At 38.5% G+C, this 24,019-nt stretch overlaps 1 protein-coding gene across 2 annotated transcripts in view; it reads left to right on the top strand.

Annotated features, from left to right (window-relative positions):
• The window catches only part of LOC150092698 (NAD-dependent protein deacetylase sirtuin-3-like), a 143,604-nt gene that overhangs the window by 112,761 nt on the left and 6,824 nt on the right, over nucleotides 1-24,019 (top strand). For both annotated transcript variants that reach the window (XM_090414709.1, XM_090414710.1), the window contains exon 8: nucleotides 1,026-1,146. In XM_090414709.1, the coding sequence (XP_090270835.1) occupies nucleotides 1,026-1,146 (121 nt within the window). The remainder of the gene's footprint in view (nucleotides 1-1,025; nucleotides 1,147-24,019) is intronic.

Here is a 24,019-nt window from a genome sequence, read left to right as displayed (position 1 = left end):
TTTTATGACTGTAAATCCATGTGTGTTCACAGGGCAGGTTTGCCTGTTCTGAGGGACTTTTTTCCAGATGAAAAAACCCTCTACATCCGTGTGAAACCAACCAACTCACCTTTAGTTGAAAGAGACCAGATAAAGGTTCCTCACGTCATAGAGGAACTTTTGTATTATTGTGCAGTAATTGAATCCACGTCTTTCCGACCACAGGGCTTCATCTATTTCTGACTCAGCTACAGAAGCTCTACCTGCCCATTCATGCATTATATTCAAGTCCTCCTGTAAAGCCATAACATCTGCTTGACTCTGCATTGCTTTCCTCAATTTTTCATCGTCTGCAAACAACTGCATATCGACAGTTAAAACTATCCCAATATCATTAATATACTAATTGAACAACAATGGTCCCAAAACTGATCCCTGCAGCACACCACTAGTAACCGTCCTATTTTGGGATACTGCATCCCATATACAACTTTTTGATAACTATCTGACAACCATAATGCATCATTATGAACACCATTTTCCTGCTGTATGTTCTTAACTCAGTCAAGTTTGGCTTCACATATTTTGTCATTCTTGCCTTTCAAAAATACAAACAAGTATGTCTTTTAAATTATGCTTCAATGTTAATTAAAATTTTATATTAGTCTTTTAACTTAGCTTCTGGTTGGCGATAGGGTAGCTCCATTGCCTACTAAGTTTTGCTATTTTTTGTATTATCTGACATAAGGAGCAACATTAAACCATAGTTTCAAAAAATCCATATGCTTAAATTCTATTACTTTTAAATTCACATATTTAATTGAAATATTCGATAGAAATATTTAACTTGAAACATTCTTATTTTGGGGATTTTGTTAATGAAGTTGTATGGCTCCTTTGACATAAATATTAGCAATTTAGGTTTTATTTATTCATTTTTGTTTGTTTCTTTTTAAACATAAACTTCTCTTGTATCAATTTTCTAGCTCTTAAAATTTAAAATTCTTATTACATTAAGACGTTGGTTTTATTATGTTTATTTTTAGGTAGAGCCTTTTGCTAGTATTGCAGATCTAACTAGTCCCAACACACCAAGATTATTGATAAACAGAGATATTGTAGGGTCATTTGCATATAATAGGAGAAAGCATGACATTATAGAGGAGGGTAAGATGTTGAAATAAATTCCAATTAATTAACTAATAAACTGTTTATGACAATTTAAATTTTTTTAAAAAATGTTTCCTTTTTGTCCTAGATGATTGCAGACATTTAATTATAAATCAGCATGATAAGATAAATGATATTTTATAGAATTTAGTTGGTAAACAGAAAATAAAATGTGTATTTTGTATAAATATTATTACTATTACTATTATTACTATTATTACGGGCAACTCCAGGGAGTCATTAGACTCATCGAGGGAGGCCCCAAATCATATTCATCACAACTATCTGACATTCATACAGTATCTATCATACCTCGCCTTAAACTCATTCACTGTCACAGCATCCACTACAGACTCAGGGAGCGCATTCCACTCATTCACTACTCTAAAAGTAAAGAACCCAGCTCTAACACCTTTACTAACCACACTTTTGCCCAGTTTCCATGGATGTCCCCTAGTCCTCCCACAACCAGCCCTGTTCTCAAAAATATCTTCTGAATTAATTTTATAGAAACCCTTCAGTAATTTGAATGTCTCAATCATATCTCCCCTCCTCCGCCTATCAACCAATTTTTGCAACCCACAAATCCTCAACCTGTTCTCATACGGTTCATTCCACAGACCTGCTATCATCTTGGTCACTCGCCTCTGGATCCTCTCCACATCCTCCCCATCAAGAAGAAACCTAGGTGACCAAATCTGAGCACAGTAGTCTAGATGGGGTCTTATCAAGGCTCGATAGAGAGGAACAATAACCTGCTTGTCTCTGCTTGTCAACGTATTCTTCAGCAACCAAGTGATTTGATGAGCTGTTTTGGTCACTTTTGCAATGTGTCCCCTAAATTTCAATTCCCTATCCACCAACACTCCTAAATCTCGTGCCTCATCAATTTCCTGGAGCAGGGTTCCACCAATGCAGTAAACTGCCTCCAATCTTTTCACCCCAAAATGCATAACCTTACATTTTGCCACATTAAACTGACATCCATTCTCCTTAGCCCAGACCTCCAATCTATCCAAATCATCCTGCAAAATTTTGACGTCATCTGCATTCACTATTGCCCTACCCAACTTCGCATCATCCGCAAACAAATGAACTGTTCCTCTCAGATCATTTCCTATATCATTTATGAACAAATTAAACAGCATTGGTCCAAGAACAGATCCTTGTGGCACACCACTAGTCACAGGCCGTCTTGTGGACTCTACTCCCGAGTAAACCACTCTCTGATATCTCTCCGTCAACCACCCTCCTATCCATCTCACCAACCCTATGTCCATTCCCATATGCTGCAATTTACTGATTAGAATTCCATGTGGAATCCTGTCAAAGGCCTTGGCAAGGTCCAGTGGAATCACCGTAAACCCATTACCCTTATCCAGTTCAGCCGTCACTGTGTTATGATACGTGAGCAAGTTACTGAGGCATGACCTACCCTTCACAAAACCATGCTGTCCCCGATACAGTATCCCATTTTCTTCAATCCAATCTTGTATTTTCCTTTTGACTATTTTCTCTAAGACCTTTACAATGATTCCTGATATGCTAATCGGTCGGTAATTTACAACAGCAGTCTTGGAACCACCTTTATGCAGTGGAACTATTTTCCCCTCTTTCCACCCGCTCGGGACTAACCCAGACCCGAGACTCAAATTAAACAAAATGGTCAAGGGTACTGACAATTCTTTAGCTGCTTCTCGTACAACACGAGCTGGTATACCATCCAATCCCACAGATGTATTGACATTGAGGTTATGCAATAGACTACTCACCTCCACTTCATTAACCACAATTCCCATATAATCTACTGGTTTATTCGTTTCTGCAATGTCACCACCTTGATGATATACTTTTGCAAAGTGCTCACTCAGTAACTCAACTATCTCAACTGATTCAGTTACCTCCCTACCATCGGCATTCTTTAAAATCAATCTGCCATGTACATTTTTCCTTTTACTTGCTACATATCTAAAAAACTGTTTAGGATTCTCTTTAGCTTGCATGGCCAATGTTCTTTCGTAATCCTTTTTTGCTTTTCTTACCACACTCGTCACCCTTCTGGCCTGCGCTTTATACCGTTCATGTGCCTGCCGGTCACCCTTCTCCTTAAATTCCCTCCATAGTTGTTTCTTTTTTTGCAACTCAAGCTTAATGGTGTTATTCATCCATTTAACCCCTACTTGATTTATTATTCGGACTCTAGGTATACAGTCAGTCATTGCTTCATGCAAGCACTTCTTAACTACCTCCCATGCACTATCAACTTCTAGTCCTTGCAGTTGTACATGCCATGGCACTGAACCAATCAAACTCCTAAGCTTGTCATACTTTCCCGCCCGATAATTCCACATGTACCCTGTCTTAATTGAAAATTCTACACCTTTAGCCACCTCCCAAGTTAAGACCCTATGATCACTCTCACCGATTGGTGGTAATGTGGTCATATTTGTTACAGCCAAATCCTCAGATGTAATTACTAGGTCAAGCACTCTCTGACCCCTAGTATTTTCCATTACATGCTGTCGCAGATAGTTATCCCTTAATAACCGCATAAAATCCAGTTCCTTCCTCCCATGTGTCCTCTCCTCACTCCAATCAATGCGACCATAGTTGAAATCTCCCATAATAATCACCCTCCTTCCACCCATTTCTTCTATTTGCTTGTGCATACTTTCTTTTCCACCATCTTTTCCATCACCTGGTCTATAGCAGCACCCAATTGTATATTTAGTTCTGCTAGCCACAATCTCACACCAAATGGCCTCAAATGTGCTCTTTTCTCTATCCTGCAATTCAACTTCTATTCTCCTTGGCTGGAGCTCATCAGCTATCATCAACAATACTCCTCCACCCATTTTATTCTCTCTGTCATTCCTGAACACACTATACCCATCACATTCAATCCCACTAGTTATATCATCTACAGTCAGCCATGTTTCACTAATACCTATAACCTGTGGTCTGGAAGTGCCAACCATGGCCAAAAACTCTTCCTTCTTGTTCCTAATACTCCTAGTATTAGTGTACATGAATTTAAGACCCCCATTAACCCCAACCCTACCTTGATGCCTTATATTAACTATCCCACTCTGATTTGTTGTCCTTATTTGCTCTGGCATATTATATTCATTCTTACATTCAACTGCCTCCATAAGGACTGTATCTCTACCCCCCCCCCTAACAAATCTAATTTCCCTGAATTTGCACATCCACTACATTCAGCAACACTTTCTCAAGTCTTCTTACACCGTAACCATTCAAATGCAAGCCATCCATCTTATATAGATCCTTTCGCCCATCAAACTCACTCCACACATCCACAAATTCCACACCACTCGTCATACATAACCCACGCATAAAGTCATTTGCAATTATAGCCCTCCTTTTAAACATTTCACTGTCATACCTTGGCAAAAGACTAATCATTCTAACTCTCTCACTCTTTTCTTTTGCTACCTCAAACAATTCATTCAGGTCTTCTATCATTTCCATTTTATCTCCTTTCAAATCATTCGTACCTGCCACAACAATCATTTCTTTCACTCTTTCCTTTTGCTCTCTAATAGACGCAGTTACGTCCTTTATGGTCGCACCAGGTTGGTACGATTTTGTCAAATCCTCTACTAACACACCTCATACTAACAAGTCTCCATACAGCACTCTATCCTTCATTTTGTTCATGTTCACATTCATACGTCTATTTTTCCTGTCATACCTTTTATTATTGGTTGGTTCATTCAGTCTACTTTTGTTCATGCACTCTAGCTGCTGTTTTGCTCTTTCTATCGCACTATTCAACAACGCGATCTCACTCAATGTATCTATCGCATCTTTTTTGTTCTCTGAGAAACCATTTATACTATCATTCACACTTTCTACATTCACACTCTCACAATTTTCATGTACAACTTTGCCGTTTCTTGTCATATCCCTATTTCCTTCATTTTGAAGGTTGACAAAAATATCACACTCACGATCCGAAATACGCTTCAATTCCGCATTCTCCCTACATTTTCTACACACATTCAATCCTTTATCATCATCTAACCACACTCCGACCGCACTCCGTAAAGCGTACATTTCACAGCTAGTACACTGACTCATTTCTTTTATGCTACCGTTCTTTGATAACGATGGCGAACCTTCATTACTGGCCGCCATTTTCCTACGCACAGGTGCCATATTTATCCGTAACGTGTTTTGTCAAATTAAACGTTATAACACACCAAAAATAGACGCACTAAAATACGCAAGGCAAATAAAACAAAACTACACAATATTAAGTAATTTGTATCGATAACTGAAAATGATACTTATCTTATCTGGAGCTTGCACGAACACTACTCATTACGAATTCATCTAGCGGCGACTTCCGACATAGATTATGTTATAAAACACTTTAGTACACTAACCACGTTAATAAAGCTCTAATAATATACCAAAATTAAACACTTAAGTCCATTAAATTGAATCCAAAACACCAATAAATCAGCATAAAACACAAATCTCTCAGGAGCTCTCCGATAGCACGACCGTTCACCAGCTAGCCTCGACACCAGATCTCCTAATTATATTCATGTACATATAGTTAAAAATTTATATTAAATTCTTTAATTCTTGCAGAGCTTTGAATTCCTTATTGGGCATGTTGGTATTTGGTGTTTTTTTGGTCAGAACACAAGCCACATCCAGTCTAATATCGTTGGCGACATGGTTTGGAAGGTGTCGTATCCCGCGTATGCCCAATAAGGAATTCAAAGCTCTGCAAGAATTAAAGAAAAACAAGGAAATAATAATCACCAAAGCTGATAAAGGGAACATCATCACAGTATTGCTTAACCAAACTGATTACACAGGTAAGCTTAATGCTCTATTGTTAGATCGGGCTACTTACCTCCCTATGGAGTACAATCTCACCAACTCACAAATTAGAAAACTCCACAGTCTCCTTAAGAAGGTCACTTCTTGGCCAGTAGAAGTCACTAACAAATTAAAACCGTTTAATTCCATACCTCCATGTATATATGGCCACCCAAAAATACATAAAGAAAATGTGCCATTGCATCCCATAGTGGATAGCATTGATTTCCCCACATACAAACTAGCTAAATATTTGGCCAAAGCTCTCATGCACTATACTGGCAACACACCTTCACACATAAAAAACTCAGCCCACTTCAAAGCCAGCATAGAAAACCTTACACTCCAATACACTGACTTAATGGTCAGTTTTGATGTCTCCCCTTTATTCACAAATGTCCCACTCAAAGAATCCTTAGAGCTAATCCAAGCTAAATTTCCTCCCGATATCACAGCCCTATTTCAGTTCACAATGAACTCAGGCTATTTTGTTTGACAAGGAAAATTCTGCAAACAAATAGAGGGGACAGCCATGGATTCACCACTCTCCCCACCCTTGGCCAACTTTTATATGGAGACTTTTGAAGAGAAAGCCTTAAACTCTGCCCCACAAAAACCAACCATTTGGCTTCGCTATGTTGATGATGTGTTCACTATTTGGCCACATGGCTCTGAAACACTCCTCTCCTTCTTAACACACTTAAACAACCAACACCCCAGAATCAAGTTCACCCTGGAAAAAGAGGAAAACAACAGCCTCCCTTTCCTAGACACACTAGTCACCCACCAGCCTGATGGAACCTTGGTTTTCTCAGTTTATAGAAAACCCACCCACACAGGCAGATACATCCACCAACAATCCCCCCCCCCACCCACAACAATATCGAGTGGTGAAAACACTATACAATAGGGCTAAACTAATCTGTTCAAATGACAATGCCCTAACCACAGAATTAAATCACATTCTCAACACTTTCTCTAAAATCCCCCCCCCCAAAAAATATTGAAACCAATAAACTACTCCCCCCCCCCTTTCACAACAAGGATTACTCTAAATCCATCACCATTCCCTATATCCGAGGCGCCTCAGAAAAAATTACAAAAATCCTAAAGAAACATGACTTGACTTCTTGTTACAGACGATATCGAAAATTGGCATCCCTTATCTGCTCCACTAAAGAACAACCTCCTCCCCTAGACCTACCTGGTGTATACCAGGTCCCTTTCATCTGTAAGCTATCCTACTTTGGCCAAACATCAGAATATCAGAATTTCAGATCTGGTTTCACCAATATAGCCACTCTGGTCTTGCAGACCATGCTTTGGATACTCGCCATAGAATAAGGTGGAAGAAAGCCATGATGATACACTCTAGTAAATTCAAATATGAAAGGATAGAAATTCATGGAATCAGCCTCAGCCCTAAGGAACAATCCAAAACCTCAACAAATTTGGTTGCATGAGACTGCCCGAAATTTGGGAAACTTACAGCAGAAGAACTTCAGCCCAAACAGCCAAGAATACCTACATTGCCCGCTAGAGGGCACCATCAGGACTTTTAGGAGAAAGAATAGCTTCCTGCTTCGTCCTCATTTACTGTCTATTGTGCTTGCATGCACTGTCTTGTTTCTAAGTTCCTGTCAAAATAGCAACGTGACATTGCAAAATATTGGAAGTGTATTAAAATTTATTTTAATGTATATTCTATTTTACATTGTAATTTCCTTAAGCTATTTAGTAAGCATGTACTTCATATCTTCTTTCGCTATGCCTTATCCCATGTTAAATGGGGTTGGCGTTCTCATCTTTAATCTTCTTCTTTCAAATTCTCCGGTCCAGGGCATCTTCCCGACTCCATCCTTTCTCCCTAAGATTCTCTGCCACCTTATCCCTCCATCTGAGTTTGGGCCTGCCTCCTTTCCTCCTTCCCTCCACCTCTATACACTCCACTCGTTTACCAACATACTCCTCACTGCTTCTCTCTACATGACCGAACCACCTCAACTTGCTTTCTTGTACCTTCTTACCGATCAGTCCCACCTTCATCATCCCTCTGATGTAGTCATTCCTTATCCTGTCCTTCTTTGTCACACCACTCATCCATCTCAACATCCACATCTCTGCCACCTCCATCTTCCTCTCCTGTGCCTTTGTTATAGGCCACGTTTCCACATCCATGACCAGATCAAAGAGGTAAGGGCTCAGAGTTGATCCCTAATGGAGCCCTATGACAATGGGGAACCCCTCTGTCATGCCGACACTAGACCTGACCTGAGTTTTCGCTCCCTCATGCATCTCCTTCACCAACCTCACGTACTTTTCTGACACCCCCCCCTTCTTCCTCATACACCTCCATACTTTCTGTCGTATGCCTTTTCCAGGTCTATAAACACCATATGTAGCTCCGCCTGCATTTCCCTATATTTCTCCATCAATCATCTTAGTGAAATATTGCATCCGTTGTCCCTCTTCCTAGCATAAATCCAAACTGCTACTCACCAATTTTTGTTTCCCGCCATGTCCTTCCTTTAATTACTCCATCCCATATCTTCAACGTGTGTGACATCAGCTTGATCCATCTATAGTTTCCACAATCTTGAACATCTCCTTTTCCCTTGTAATTGGGACGAGAAGGCTTTTCCCCCATTCCTCTGGTATCTTTTCCTGTTGGGCTATTTTCCTCATCAGATCGCATAACATGTCTATGCCCTCGCTGCCCAAGCTTCTCCACACTTCTCCAGGTATCTGGTCCTCCCCCTACAGCCTTTCCATTCTTTGTTTTTCTCAGTGCCCAATACACTTCCTATCTTCTTATGTCCTGCACTGATTCTTCGTTTGCCTCTCCATCCTCACACCTCTCTCTTGGATTCTCCGCATTTAGTAGATTACGAAAATATTCTTCCCATCTTCCTCTGATTTTGTCCTCTTCTTGTAGTACTACTCCTCTGGCGTCCTTTATCTGCTTAACTGATGTTATGTCTTTCGAGGCCTTATCTCTAGCTTTCACTATTCTCAACAACTTAGCTTCACCACCATTTCTCTCCACTACTTCATAAACCTCTTCAACTGTCCTCGCCTTCGCCCTTGCTACAGCTCTCTTTGCACTTTTCTTCGCTAATCTATATGCCTCCTTGTTGGCTCTGGTTCCAGTCATGTCCCATTTTTTCTTTGCCCTGATCTGCAACTGCACTTCCTCATTCCACCACCGTGCCTCCTTATCCTCGGGTGGCCCCTTTCCTGATGATATACCGAGCACCTCTTCTCCAATTTTTCTAATATTCCGACTATTTACATCCCACCATTCTACCACATACTCTGGTAACTTCGTTCCTTCCAATACCTTTTCTTTAAACTCATTCCTTGGACCTTCCTCTTCCAATTTCCACCACTTTATTTTCCTATCTTTCCACCACTTCCGTCTATTCTTCTTTTCCCCTTTTATATCACAGTCTACCACAACCAACCTGTGCTGTGCCACTACACTGTCTCCGTTAATCACTTTATAGTTTTTCACCTCCTTCAGATGTTTCCTTCTGCACATAATATAGTCAATCTGACTCATCCTATCCCGCTCTTATAAGTTATCAGGTGTCCAACTCTCTTCTTAAACCATGTGTTAGCTATAGCCAGGTCGAAGGCCACAGCATACTCTGCGATTCTTTTACCTTCTTCATTTCTTTCACCACTACTTCAACCCCCATGCACCCTTTCTTCATCACTTTGTTGCCTTCCTACATGCCCATTCAGGTCTGCTCCGACGATCACTCTCTCTCAACATCAGGGATTCCCATTACTACCTGGTCTAGTTCTCTCCAGAATGCCTCTTTCTCCTCCTCATCATGACCTACTTGTGGAGTGTATCCACACACTATCATAGCCATGCTTCCTCCAATCTCAAGTTTAACACTCATAATCTGATCGTTCTTCTGGCACACCTCGCAGACTCCACCCTTCAGGTCCTTCTCAATGATGATTCCAACTCCGTTTCTTCCATTCTCATTCACCTCACTGTAAAACAGTTTATATCCTTCTGCCAGCTCCTTTGCTTTATTGCCCTTCCACCTTGTCTCCTGCATGCACAAGATCTTCAGCTTCCTTCTTCTCATCATGTCTACTATCTCCCTACTCTTCTCATTCATTATACCCACATTCAGCGACCCGATTCTTACTTTACACGCTCTCTCTTTCTGTTGGAGTTTCTTCTTTAGCCGAACCCATCCTTGGTTCGGTAGCCCAAGCCCACTTCCTCGGGCAAACAGAACTGCATGTCACTTACAGGGGACGCCCTAGCCGTTGTCCTTTCTCTGTTATTTGACATTTCGTCCCTGGTTTTGGCATGTTTTTTTATGGCCGCATGCCCTTCCTGATGCCAACCCTCCCCATTTATCCGCGCTTGCGACTGGCACTGAGATGGGCTAACTTGCCCTCCCCAGTGGCATGTGCATCATATGGAAGTGATAAGAAAAAAAAGGTAGTTCCAAAATTCACCGCCCAGAGGCATTTCAAACACCAAATGCTTGGAATTTGCATATCATGCAACTTGACAGGTGCCAGGAGGGTTTAAAAAGATGGATGCATGATTTTTCCCTTCATTCTGGTTGTTAATACCAATCACACAGTGATGGCACTAACCTTGCCTCAATGTGCTTTGCTCATGAAGCTGTACTACCTAAACAACTGCAGTGCTGTTGCTGCACTCTGCAAATTTTGTCACATGAACAAATGTCAATGAGTTCCACTATCTCCATGTGCTCTGCAACAAATGATTGGTCGTTTTGAAGAAATAGGATCATTGAAAGATACACCTGGCAGAGGTTGCAAACCAATCAGTTCGCAATAAACGAATGAAGTTGCTACTGTTATTGTGGAGCAGGCCAGGAATAATAGCATTGGCAGTGCACGTGTTGCATCAAGACATGGATGTGCATTACACAACTGTCTGGAAAATTCTATAGAACATTCCATTGCATTTCTACCCATTTAAGATAACCCTGGCACAGGAGTTTTGCCCACAGGACTTTGAAAATCGACTGACATTTGCTTTAACATTCCTTTCTTGAGTGGAGTTCGATGCTGCATGGCCATAGATGATTTTGTGGAGAAATGAGTCTCACTTTCATGTGAACAGAGCTATGAATACTCACAATTGCTGGATATAGGCTATGCAATCCAACAAATTCCTTTGCATTCACCCAAAGTTACCATTTAGTGCAGTTTTACTGCTTCATTTATCATTGGACCATTCCTCTTTGAGGACATTTGTTAGTTGGGTCCTGTGATCTGCTCAGTTATTGCTGAGAGGTATTTCAATATGATAAACAATTTTGTTGTACCACATCTGCAGCAGTGCTTGGACATGAATTCAATCAAGATGGGGCCCCCTCCACACATTGTTTAATCTGTACAATAGGTTCTTTGAGAACATTTCATGGAAGCCAGAATTATTAGCCATGTGTTTCCTACTGCATGGCCCCATCATTTATCCGATCTGACCCTGTGACTTCTGCCTTTGTGGATTTCTCAAAGACAGGGTTTATTTGGATCATTCTGATAACTTGCAAGTCCTGAATGATGTTATGCAGCATGCTCACAACATCATTCCCAACCGTGTTCTGCCATTGAACACACCGTGCAAAGGATGCAGTTTTTGGTATACTGGAAAGGGCAGCACATTGAGTAGTACAACTCGTGAATGCATAATGGAAGTGAATAAAAATGTGTCATTTTTCTCCTTCTTACATGCACACACACACACATACAGAAAAATTACTACATTTTATTCGGTACATCATGATGCCCCTGGTGGTGAATTTGGCAACTGTTTTTTTTTTTTTTTCCTCAGATATCACTTACATGTCATGCCCAACGTATTCCTGCATAGTTATGCAGCATTTGGATCACTAGGTGGTGCTCCACAAGGCTTTGAACAGGGATACTTTAATTTTGATCATCCTGATGATGATATATAAATATAAAAGTAATGAAAAATAGCATATGAAAGTGTTAAACCCCACCTTATCTTTATCTACCCTTTCATATTCAAAGTCAGCCATAGAGAATAAGATAATGTTTATATATAATTTTATTTTTGTTTATTGGCTCATTAGAATGTTTCTAATCCATACTTGTGATGGTGCATTGATTTCAAAGATCAGTATGTTGTACATTCTAAAGTATGAAGCTCAAGTATAAAAAAAATTAAAATATGTACTGTAAATAGTTCTATGTAGTAAGTTATTCTCTTTATTTCTATAAGGAGATCTAACACTGCAGCATTACAAGTCTACATGATATGAGCTCAAGAAACATCTTTCACGCTGACTCATCATCATCATCAAATTCCTGACATTAACCCTCAAGGGGTGTATAGGATATGATAGTACTACATGAAAAATTTACATCACTACTAACTTCCTACCTGCAATTTTCCACCAAATCAATCTGTTACCTGTCAAAGCTACAACATTGTCAGATCTTATATTTCTATCTTCTAAGGCACTTTTTACCATATCAATCCACCTGCATTTTGGTCTTCCTCTGGGTATTTTACCTGCCAACCTGGCAGAGAACACTTGTTTTGCTAATCTTTCCTCTTCCATTCTGTTTAAGTGACCATACCACCTGAGATTAGCTCTGCTAACACATTCCTGGATGTTAACAGTGTCAAGTTATTTCCTAATATCCCCGTTTTTAATATGATATTGCCATTGATGACATCTGTTCATGTCCCTAATCTTTCTCAGGACTCTCATATCTGCATTCTCTAGTCTTTGGTCAAGTGTTTTACTTCTGACCCAGCTCTCAGATCCATAAGTTAAAATTGGTTTGAACACTGTCTTGTATACAGCTAATTTAGTGTTTTGACTAATTTCTCTCTTATTCCATATAAATTTATTCAGTTGACTTCCTACCATACCTACTTTGTTGATTCTGTTGTCTATTTCCATATATAATTTACTATCTTCACTAAAAATCATGCCTAAGTAGCTGAAATGTTTTACTTGTTCTATAGGTTCTCCATTCACAATGCAGCTGATATTTTCAATGCTTCTGCCTATTTTCATTATCTTTGTCTTGTTATTGCTGACCTTCATACCATATCTATCACAACAGTTATTCAATTTAGTCAGGGAATCTCGCAGACTTGTAGCGGATTTATTTAGAAGTATAACATCTCAAGGAGCTGACATTAACATCTCCAATTTTGATATCAGGTTTAATACTACTTTCCTTCATAATGTAATCCATATAGATAATGAATAACAGACGTGATAATGTACATCCTTGTCTGACACCTGATTTAACATTAACCCATCTTCCTGTACTTCCTTCAATTCTAACTGCTGACTTACAACTCAAATAAAGACTAAGTAGTGCTTGATATAATGCCCCATTGACACCATATAACTGTAGCTTCTCTCTTGGCACCTTGTCATATGCCTTTTCCAGATTGACAAAACTTAAATACAGATCTTTGTTATATTCCCATGATTTCTCCACTATTTGTTGTAAAGAGAATATCTGATCCTGACAGCTTCTATTTGGCCTGAATCCAGCTTGTTCTTCACCAAGCTTCTCTTCCACAATCCTTCTCAACCATTTCTCAAGTATACTGGCATAAATCTTACCAGGAACACTCAGTAGAGAAATACCTCTGTAATTCTCACAATCAGTTTTATTTCCCTATTTATATATGGGTACTATGAGAGCTGTACTCCAATCATCTGGAATTCGTCCTTCTGTCCAGGCCCTCTGAACTGTGCAGTGTAGCCACTGTAAAACTTTTATACCTCCATACTTGAGCATTTCTGGTTGACTCGATGAGTCTTTGGACTCCCTGGAGGTGACAAATAATAATAATAATAATATATCATCTACTGCTGCCTTTCCACATTTCAGACTTTTGATGGCTTTTTCTACTTCATGTATGGATATGTATTCCTGATGGCATGCCTGGTCAGGGTTTTTTATCACTGTGCTGTCATCACTGCTAGTTTCATTTAGCAATTTTTCGAAGTAATTACTCCATACTTCAAGGATGTCTTTTTCTCCAGTTTTCATATCACCTTTATCATCTCTAATTCCTTTTACAGCTCTCTTTCCTCCATTTCTGAGCCTCTTCAACAACCTCCAGAATATCTTGCCACCTGTCACTCTGAGTCTCACAATTAAATTCAGTTCTGAAAGATAAAATCAACTATTATACAAAACAAATGAACATAGAATTCATCTCTGAATAATGGCAATGATGCAGAGGATACTAACCTGCACAAATAAAGAGGTTATGATGCCATTGTATAAGGCCTTAATCAAGCCTCATATGGATTATTATATACAAATTTGGAAACTGGGTTTTCATAGTGGTGATGAAGATTTTTAGAAAGGTCCAAAGAAGATTCTCAAAAGTTGTCTTTGGAATCTGAAGTTGTTCCTCAAATGTACCTTAGGATTGGTTGAGCCCTCCTAATGAGGGATTTAAGTATGTATTTTATGACAGTAAATCCATGTGTGTGCACAAGCTGGTTTGCCTGTTCTCGGGGATGAAAAACCAGAGTTTCCATATGAAAAACCCCCTACCTCCATAAGAAACTGGCTAACTCACCTTTAGTCGAAAGTGACCGGAAATGAGGAAAGATTGAGAACATTGATTAAGACACCACTGCAAAGCTTCGTGGATAGGAGGAGGAGGGGGGGGATATGATTGAGACATATAAGTCAGTCACGGATTGTTATCAGGTTGACATGGAAGAGATTTTTCATATAATGGGGAGAGTGGGAGGGGGATAGTGCAAGAGGACAGCTCTGGAAAATATATAAGGAGGGTGTGAACAGAGGAGTGAGGGGCAGGTTTACATGGAGAGTGGTTAGTAAGTGGAATGCATTTCCTCAGTGTGTTGTGAACGTAGACATATTGAATCAGTTTAAGGCATGGTCGGATGAGCTTTGTGAGTAATGGTGTGTATCTCCCATGATGAGTCTCTGACTTCTTGGAGGGCAGATGTTAATAATAATAACTTCTTGTCCTCTTTATTTCCTTTATTTTATTTATTTCTTTTTATTGTTTTTACTCATTAATTCATTCTGTTTCATCTCTCAAATTCCCTGATCACAATAAAAGAAATCATCTCATTGAATATTATGATTATTATTATTATCAATAGTCCAGGGACTCATCACGGGAGGTCCCACTCTCACATTCAACTTAAATGCATTCACTGTCCCTGCACTCACCATATTCTCAGGCAATGCATTCTGATCACCCATCACTCTCCATGCAAAAAATCTACTACTCACCTCCCTTGCTCACACCCACCTTATACAGCTTTCAGGGTTAGCCTCTCATTCTCCCCATCTCCAGATATTCTATGAAAAAATCTGGTAATTATTCCTTACCAACTTATACATTTCGATCATGTCTCCCCTCTTTATTCTTTCCACTAGGCTCTGTAATTTCCACATTCCTGAGACCAGAAACCAACTTAGTCAATTGTCTCAGCACCCTCTCCAGCATCTCATCATCCTTTTGAAAACCTGGCAACCAAATCTGTGCAGAGTAATCCATATGTGCTCTGATCAAAACCTTATACAATAGAATCAAAAAATCCTTATTTCAACACGTCAGTGTTCTCTGCATCATTCCCATGATTTGCTGTATTGTCCTCACAATTCTAACAAAATGTTCATGAAATTTCATGTCCTTGTTCACCATCCCCAAATCTTTCATCTCCTCTAAAATACCCCAATCAATCTTATACTCTGCATTCCATCTTTGCTTCCCAAATTTTAAAACCTTTGACATTGCTATATTAAACTGAAATCCTCACACACTCGCCCATTCAGACTTTCTATTCAAGTCCTCTTGCAAGACTACAACATCTGCTTTACTTCTCATAACTCTCCCCAACTTAGCATCATCTGCAAACAACTGTATATCACCATTTATGTCCTTTCCAGTGTCATTTACTTACAAATTAAACAACAATGTCCCCAAAGTAGACTCTTGGGGCATGCTACTAGTGACTTTTCTCTTCCTGGATATCACTCCCTCCCTCTTACACAGCTGTCTGATAGGTAGCCAATCTCCAATCCAACCCACTAATCTGCTAGCCAACCACATCTGTTCCAATTTAACTACTAGTTTGTCATGGTGCAATCAATCGAAAGGCTTTGCAAAATCTAAATATACTACAGTACAACGTATTCATTACTTTGTTATAATAAAATTCTCTTTAAAGGACAGCATGGGTTTGCTAAAGGAAGATTGTGTTTTAGTAATCTGATGCTGTCCATTAAAGAGAATTTTACTACTGTCCACCCAGTTCTGAATCCTTGTTCTTACTAGCTTCTTCAACATCTTGACCACAACCCTAGACAAGCAGATTGGCCTATAATTTGAAGCCTTAGTCTTATCACCCCGTTCATGAAGCAGAATAATTTTGCAATATTTCCATTCCTTTGGGACCTGGGCTAATCTAAGACTCATGTTAAAAATGTACGTTAAAGCTGTTGTTAACTCTCTGGAACATTCCCTCAAGACATGCAATGACATACTATCAAGTCACATGGCCTTGTTGACATCAAGTTTACTCGATTCCTCATATACCTCCTGCTGACTCACCATCATTGATTCCTCCCCTATTCTCACTGCTCTCAAGTTCTGCATTATGTTACAATCACAAGGATGGAATTCTTTAATGAACTGCTCATTTAACACCTCTACCATATCCTTCTCAGTGTTTATCATTTCCCCATTATCACTGACCAACATCATCCTCCCATAATAATTTTTCCTTCTACCAGCCACATATCAAAAACTCTCCCTAGGATTTCTTTTAGCATCATTTGCTAACTGCTACTCATACTGCACTTTTGCTACCCTTACTAAGTGACTTACCTTCCTTGCTTGCTCTTTGTACTCCTCATATAACTGATTATCTCCACTCATCTTGTACTGCCTCCACAATGCCTTTTTTTCCCAGATTGCACACTTCACCTCTTCCATCTACTTTATCTATTTTACACCTACCTTATTTATTCTGATCTTAGGAATATACTCAGTCATTGCCTCTGCCAGATGCTTCCTTCAGAAATCAATGCTGCTTGGTCTCTACTCTATCCTGAGTAGAGACCAAGCAGCATTGATTTCCTTCCCATGCAATTCCTCATTCCATGATATAGCTGCAAGTCTCCATAATCACCTGCCTTATAGTTCCACATATAACTCTTTCTCACAAAAGTCCTGATATGGCTGGCCACCACTCAAGTTTTCACTTCATGCTCACTTTCACCAACTGAAGGAAAGATGGAAAGCAGAGTATAGGATTGGTGGAGATATTTTAGAGGAGATGAAGGAGATGAAAGATCTGGTGGTGAATAGGGACTTGAAATTTCATGGTCATTTTGCTAAAATTGTGAGGACATTATGGGAATGATGCAGAGAACACTGACTTGTAGAAGTAAATATGTTTTGATTCTGTTGTACAGGACTTTGATCAGGCTACATAAATGCTGCGTTATATAAATCACGTTATGTGAGAATCAGATCACATAGAAAAAGTAGGGTTATGTTCCGAAATCCTTTTTTTTTTAATTATATAAACAACAATGACATATTCAACAAAAATATATTTTTATTTAATTCAGGTAATTCATGTAAGTTAAGGAAACATATAAACTATGAAACAAATACATAGTATAAACTTATAAAAATTACAAATTGTACATAAACTTAATTGCACATAATGCATAAATGTTTTAGGCAAAATAAAATGAAGTGCCTATTTTAATCGTCATCATTGTCTTCAAACTAACATTCCGTAGATGTTCTTTATTTACGAGTGGCTGGACGTCATCATCACTTGAAATCTCTTGAACATCATTTGTATAATTCTCATTGCTTACTTCAGCTGGTTAAGTTATCAAGAAGTCAGTAATAAAACCTTGCTTATTACTGACTGAGGGATCGTTATCCGTAAAATAACTTAACTTTCTTGCCAAATCCAATCCTTCTGCTAATTTCTTTAAACTGAATTCTTTAACGGATTGATCACAATCAGAATCTTCCTCACCATTTGGTTCAATGTCAACTATTAATTGTACCAGTTCCTCCTCATTTAAATCTGTTTTGCCATCAATTAATTCACTAATTTTGTTTTCAACCATATTGCAAAAGCCCTCTAAGTGGCCATTATTATAAAAATATTTTTTTTACATAAAAAAGCATTACATATTGTATGTAACTCACCAGAAAATAAAGTGTTCAGCTTGAGATTAATACATTTATTATTTTTAATGTGCTTTCCTGGCAGCAAACAAAGACAATTTTCAACTATAAACACTTTATATGGTAAACAATTGACATACATGCATGCAAAAGCATATTTCCCCTAATATAAATTCACTACTTTTAACTGTGTACATGCACGATATGAGCAGATGCAAATTTAATGAAGATAAAATTTGATTTTTAAGTCACATGGTGAAAAATATATGAAAAGAATAAAGGGTTACTAAAATTTGTAGACCATGCTGTATTGAAACCTTGTTGTATAAGTACCACGCTGAACAAGGATTACTACAATTTGTAGACCGTGTTATATTGAAACTGCGTTGTATAAGTACCATGTTATACAAGGGTTACCCGTATTGTGTTCATGGAAATCTATTATACACTCATCATAGAGTATAAAAAAATGGATAACGGTGGTGGTTATTATTATATTAACATCAAACCTCAATGGAGTCAGAAGACTCATCTTATGAGGCAAACAATGTTACACACAAAATCCATCAAACTGTGCTTTGAACTCATTCAATGTATCTGTATTCACTACAATGTTGGCAAAGCATTCTGCTGACCAACCACTCTCCATGCAAAGAACCTACTCTTTATGCCCCCTTCTCACACCCTCCTTATACAAATTCCAGGTATGTCCCTCTTGTTCTCCTTCTCCAATTCTACGAAAGATTTCTTCCACATTAACATGGTAACAACTCTTTACCAACTTAAATGTCTCAGTCATATCCCCTCTCTTCCTCCTATTCAAAAAGCTTTGCAAACTGTAATTCCCCAATCTGTCTTCATATCCCACATCCTATAGATGAGTTACAACTTAGTCAGTCTTTTCTGGACCCATTACAACATATTCTCATCAATCATGAAAACCAGGAGACCAAATTCGCACACAGTAATCCATATGAGGACTGTTCAAGGCTTTATACATTGGAACCAGAACTTCTTTATTTTTACAAGTTAAGGTCCTCTGCATCATTGCCATAATCTAATGTGATGTCTGAACTTCAGATCACTGTCCACTCAGCTGCCTCCAAAATATCTCTTCCAAGTATACACTTTGCATCCTGTTGTTATCTTCCAAATTTCAGAACCTAACACTTAGTAACATTGAATTGATAATTCCATATTATTGTCCACTTATACAATCTATTTAAGTTCTTCTGCAAGGCCACAACATCTGCTTGATTCCTGATCACTCTTCCCCAGTTTTGCATCACCTGCAAACAGTTGTATATCACCAGTTAAACTTATTCCAATATCATTAATATACAAATTAAATAACAAGGGTCCCAAAATTTACCCTTGCAGCACACTACCAGTGATTTTCCTCTTTCAAGATAGTGCTCATCCACCCATATACAACTTGCTGATACCTATCTGATAGCTATTCATCTATCCAACTCACTAGTCTATCATACAATTCCATCTTCTTCAATTTAGCAACCAACTTCAATGTAGCATGGCAATCCATCAAAAGCCTCAAAATCTAAGTATACCACTGTATATACATCCCCTTGTTCAATACATTTGTCACCTTGTTATAGTATGTAAGAAAATGTGTATAACATGACCTCCCTTTAAGAAATCCATGCTAGCTATCACAAAGAATGCCATGATATCAACCCACTTTTGTATCCTATAGAATTCGTTGAAATGAGAGCTTAGTATAGTAACTATTGAAGGAAAGATGGCAGCGGCTTTGTACATGCAGAAATTCAATTTCAATTTCAGTTGATCTGTGAAATATGAGGTGTGCTATGTGTACTCATTTCATTATATAAATAAAATGTGGATATTTAAGGTGGATGGAAGGAGGATGGTGTGTGCAAAGTTTGAGCTGAATGAGGACTTGATGAGTGCTAATATGTTGATAACTGACAGTGTTAGTGGTGAGAAGACCACGAGGAGGATAAGTGGCTGTCTGATTGTAAAAGAGCAGTGAAAAAATGATAAAAAAGTTTTGAAAAAGGGAACCAGTGATATGAGAAACTTAACAACCGATGGTAAGAAAGACAAAAGTGATGCAAATGCAGAAGTTGAAAGTGCAGTTAAAGATAATGTGAGTAGCATTGACTGCGAACAAGGGTGTATGGCTGGCAACAAAACTGAGAGAATGAATTAGACCGAAAATGTGACAGAAGATTCATACATTCGAAAATTCGAAAGAATGAATGAGAGCAAAAATGTGATGCAAGATACAAAAGTTCAGTTGGTTAAGATGAGGCAAGAGATGAAATGAATGCAGAATGAAGTTAAGAGAATTTGAGATATATATGGAAAAGTAAAAATGATGAAAACAAATAATGTTAGTATAAAAGAGGTAACGAAAGAGTGATGAGTGGTGTTGTATAATGATTCAATTATTAAAAGTGTTCTAGATGAGAGGATGCACAAAGTTTGTTTTATTGGAGGTAGAATGAGTAAAGTAATTGAGTAGCGTGAGTGGTCTGAAAATCTACTTGATTCCTGAAGTTCTTGGCCTCAACCATAGATGGCAACACTATCGGCAAGATTTTTTTTTCTAAGTTGGTAATCTGTCATAAGCATCCATGTGAAATTGCAAGTCATTCTATCAAGCAGTTTGTTTTATACAGCTGTCTGAAGCAAAAGTGTCTGTAACCCTTGAAATGGATAACATTGAGTATCGTGCATTTATAAAATTCTTTGTAAAAGAAGGTTGAACGACAAAAGAAATTCATTCGAAGTTCATAAATGTTTATGGCCACTCTTGAAATGGGCTGTCAAGTTTAAATGTGGCTGTACTAGCCTTGAAAATGATATACATGAAGGATGTCCAAAAAGTGTAACAACACCCGAAATCATTGATCAAGTGCATGATATGGTATTGAATGACTGGCGAGTCAAAGTGCGTGAAATTGCTGAGACTATAGGCATTTCAACAGAACGTGTAGGATATATTTTGCATGAAGAATTGCAAATGAAAAAGCTTTGTGCAAAATGGGTGCTGCGCTTGCCCACAGCAGATCAAAAACACACTCACATGAAAATCTCTGAATAGTACTTGAAGTGTTTTAACAAGAATAAAACTGCTTTTGTGTGTCGATTTATTACTATGAATGAGACTTGGATTTACCATTACACATCAGAATCCAAACAGCAGTCAAAACAGTGTACAGAAGCCGGTTGTTCAGCACCAAAGAAGACAAAGTCTGTTCCATCAGCAGGAATGGCCATGGCATTGGTATTTGGGATGCTAAAGGCATTTTGTTTATTAGTTATCTTGAAAAGGGTAAAACAATAATTGGGGAATATTATTCCAATCTTTTAACCAGACTAGACAAAAAAAATTCCAGAGAAAAGACCACATGTTTGCAGAAGAAAAAAATCATCTTTCATTAGGACAATGCACCTGCCCACAAAGGTGCTTTGGCAGTGAGAAAATTAAGGGATCTGCACCATGAATTGTTGGAAAATCCACCTTATTCCCCAAATTTGTCTCTCTCTGACTTCTATATATTTTCCCAAAACTAAAACTCTTCCTTGCTGGTCAGCATTTTTCTTCGAATCAAGAGGTGATTGCAGCTATAGAGGGGTATTTTGCAGATCTTACTGAGAACCACTACATGGATGAGATACTGGTGCTAGAACATCACTGGAATAAATGTATTAGTCTCAAGGAAGACTACGTTGAGAAATAAAAAATAATTTTGAAAAGATAAATTCTTATTTTCATTGTTAGGCCAAGAACTTTTCAGACTGCCCTTGTATACTTTCAATTAGCAGATTTCCAGTACTAAAAAAAAACTACAAAAAAGAAAAAATATGATTGCCTTTGAGAAGTGGAATAACCGATTCCATGAGGATTACAAAGAGCAGGCAAGGTGGGTGACTTGGTTGGTAAGGGTAGCAAAAGTGAGGTATGAACAGCAGTTAGCTAATGAAGCCAAAAAGAATCCTAGGGAGTTGTTATTTCGATATGTAGCCAGCAAAAAAAAAAAAAAAAAAAGAAAAGAAAAGAAAAGAATGATTATCGAAGGATGACACTGATTGGAGAAAATGGTATAAGGACAGCTGTTGCAGAAGATACTTAATGAGCAGTTCGTAAAGATCTTTCATTCTTGTGAATGGGACTTTATGGAGAGATTGAGAGCAGTTGATGATGGGGGAAGTAGAGACTGACTGTAAGTGAGCAAGAGGTATATGGGGAATTCAGCAAATTTGATGTTGATAAGGCTCTGGGACTTGATAATATATCACCATGTCTTTTGAAGGAATGTGACAGGGACTTGACATATTTTTTTAATATGAGTCTTGCACTGGTTTGAGTTCCAAAGGAGTGGAAAGAGGGCCAGATTGTGCTGCTTCAAAAGGGAGGTGATAGAACTCAAGCATCAAATTATAGGCCTATCTGTGTGTCAGGTGTTAAGTTGTTGGAGAAGCTAGTGAGAACTAGGATCCAGAATTGGGTTGACAACAATGGTGTTATCTTTGATGGGCAGCATGGAATTGCTAAACTAAGGTCATGTTTAATAATCTACTTACTTATTACTATAAAGTGATGGCTTCCTTGTACAGAGGAAAGGGATACACAGTAATATACTTAGATTTTGTAAAGGCTTTTGATAGATTACTGCATGATACGTTGATAGTCAAACTAGAGCAGATGGGGTTAGATATTAGATTAGTGCATTGGATTGGAGAGTGGATGTCTGATAGGTATCAGCAAGTTGTGTATGGAGGAGCAATATTCCAGAAGAGGGAAGTCACTAGTGATGTGTGTCAGGGGTCTGTTTTAGAGCCATTGCTGTTTAACTTGTATGTTAATGATATTTGCAGAGATTTGGATGGAGATATTCAGTTGTTTGCAGATGATGCAAAGTTAGGATGAACTATGAAGAGTAGAGAAGATGTTGTGGCCTCACAAGAAGACTTGAATTGATTGAGTGAATGGGCACAGGAATGGGGATGAAAGTTAAATGTCGCAAAATGTAAGGTTTTAAAATTTAGGAAACAAAGATGGGATGTAGAATTTACGCTTGGTGGGGATGTATTGTTGGAGGTGGAGGAAATAAGAGATTTTGTGATGATAGTAGATAAGGATCTGAAATTTAGGGGACACGTTGCCAAAATTGTGAAGACAACACAAAGAATTCTGGGAGTGATGCTGAGGACACTGACTTCCAAAAGTAAAGAGATTCTTGTTCCATTGTATAATGCTTTGATTAGGCCACACATGGACTACTTGTGCACAGATTTGGTCACCTGGTTTTCAAAAGGATGAATGCTGGAAAGGTCCAGAGGCAACTCACTATGGTAGTTTCTGATCTCTGGAATGTCGAATATGACAAAAAGTTTAGAAGATGTGATTTACAGAGTCTAGTGGATAGTTGGAAGAGGGGTGATATGATAGAGACCAAGTTAGTAAATGATTGTTATATGATCAGCATTGAAGAGGTTTTACAGAATACTCTGGGAGAACATGGGAGAACCACAGGTCATCCCTGGAAGCTATATAAAGTGGGTGTGAGCAGGGGAGTGAGAAGCAGGTTTTTTGCATGTAGAGATGTGAATGATTGGAATGCTTTGCCTGAGAGGATGGTGTCTGCAGAGAATTCAAGTGTGTTTAAGGTGCAGTATGTGACGATCTGTGTGTATGACAAAAGGACCTTTTAGACGAGTCTTAAACGATTCACAACTCTACATGCAAAAAGGATGAATGCTTTCCAGCATTCATCCTTTTTGCATGTAGAGTTG

Source organism: Typopeltis vanoorti, chromosome 25, assembly GCF_054136105.1.
Source record: "Typopeltis vanoorti isolate ZY-2024b chromosome 25, IOZ_Tvanoo_1.0, whole genome shotgun sequence".
In the NCBI taxonomy this organism is placed as follows: Eukaryota; Metazoa; Arthropoda; class Arachnida; order Uropygi; family Thelyphonidae; genus Typopeltis; species Typopeltis vanoorti.
The sequence above is the reverse complement of the archived record's forward strand: the minus strand, read 5'-3'. Positions and strand labels throughout refer to the sequence as shown.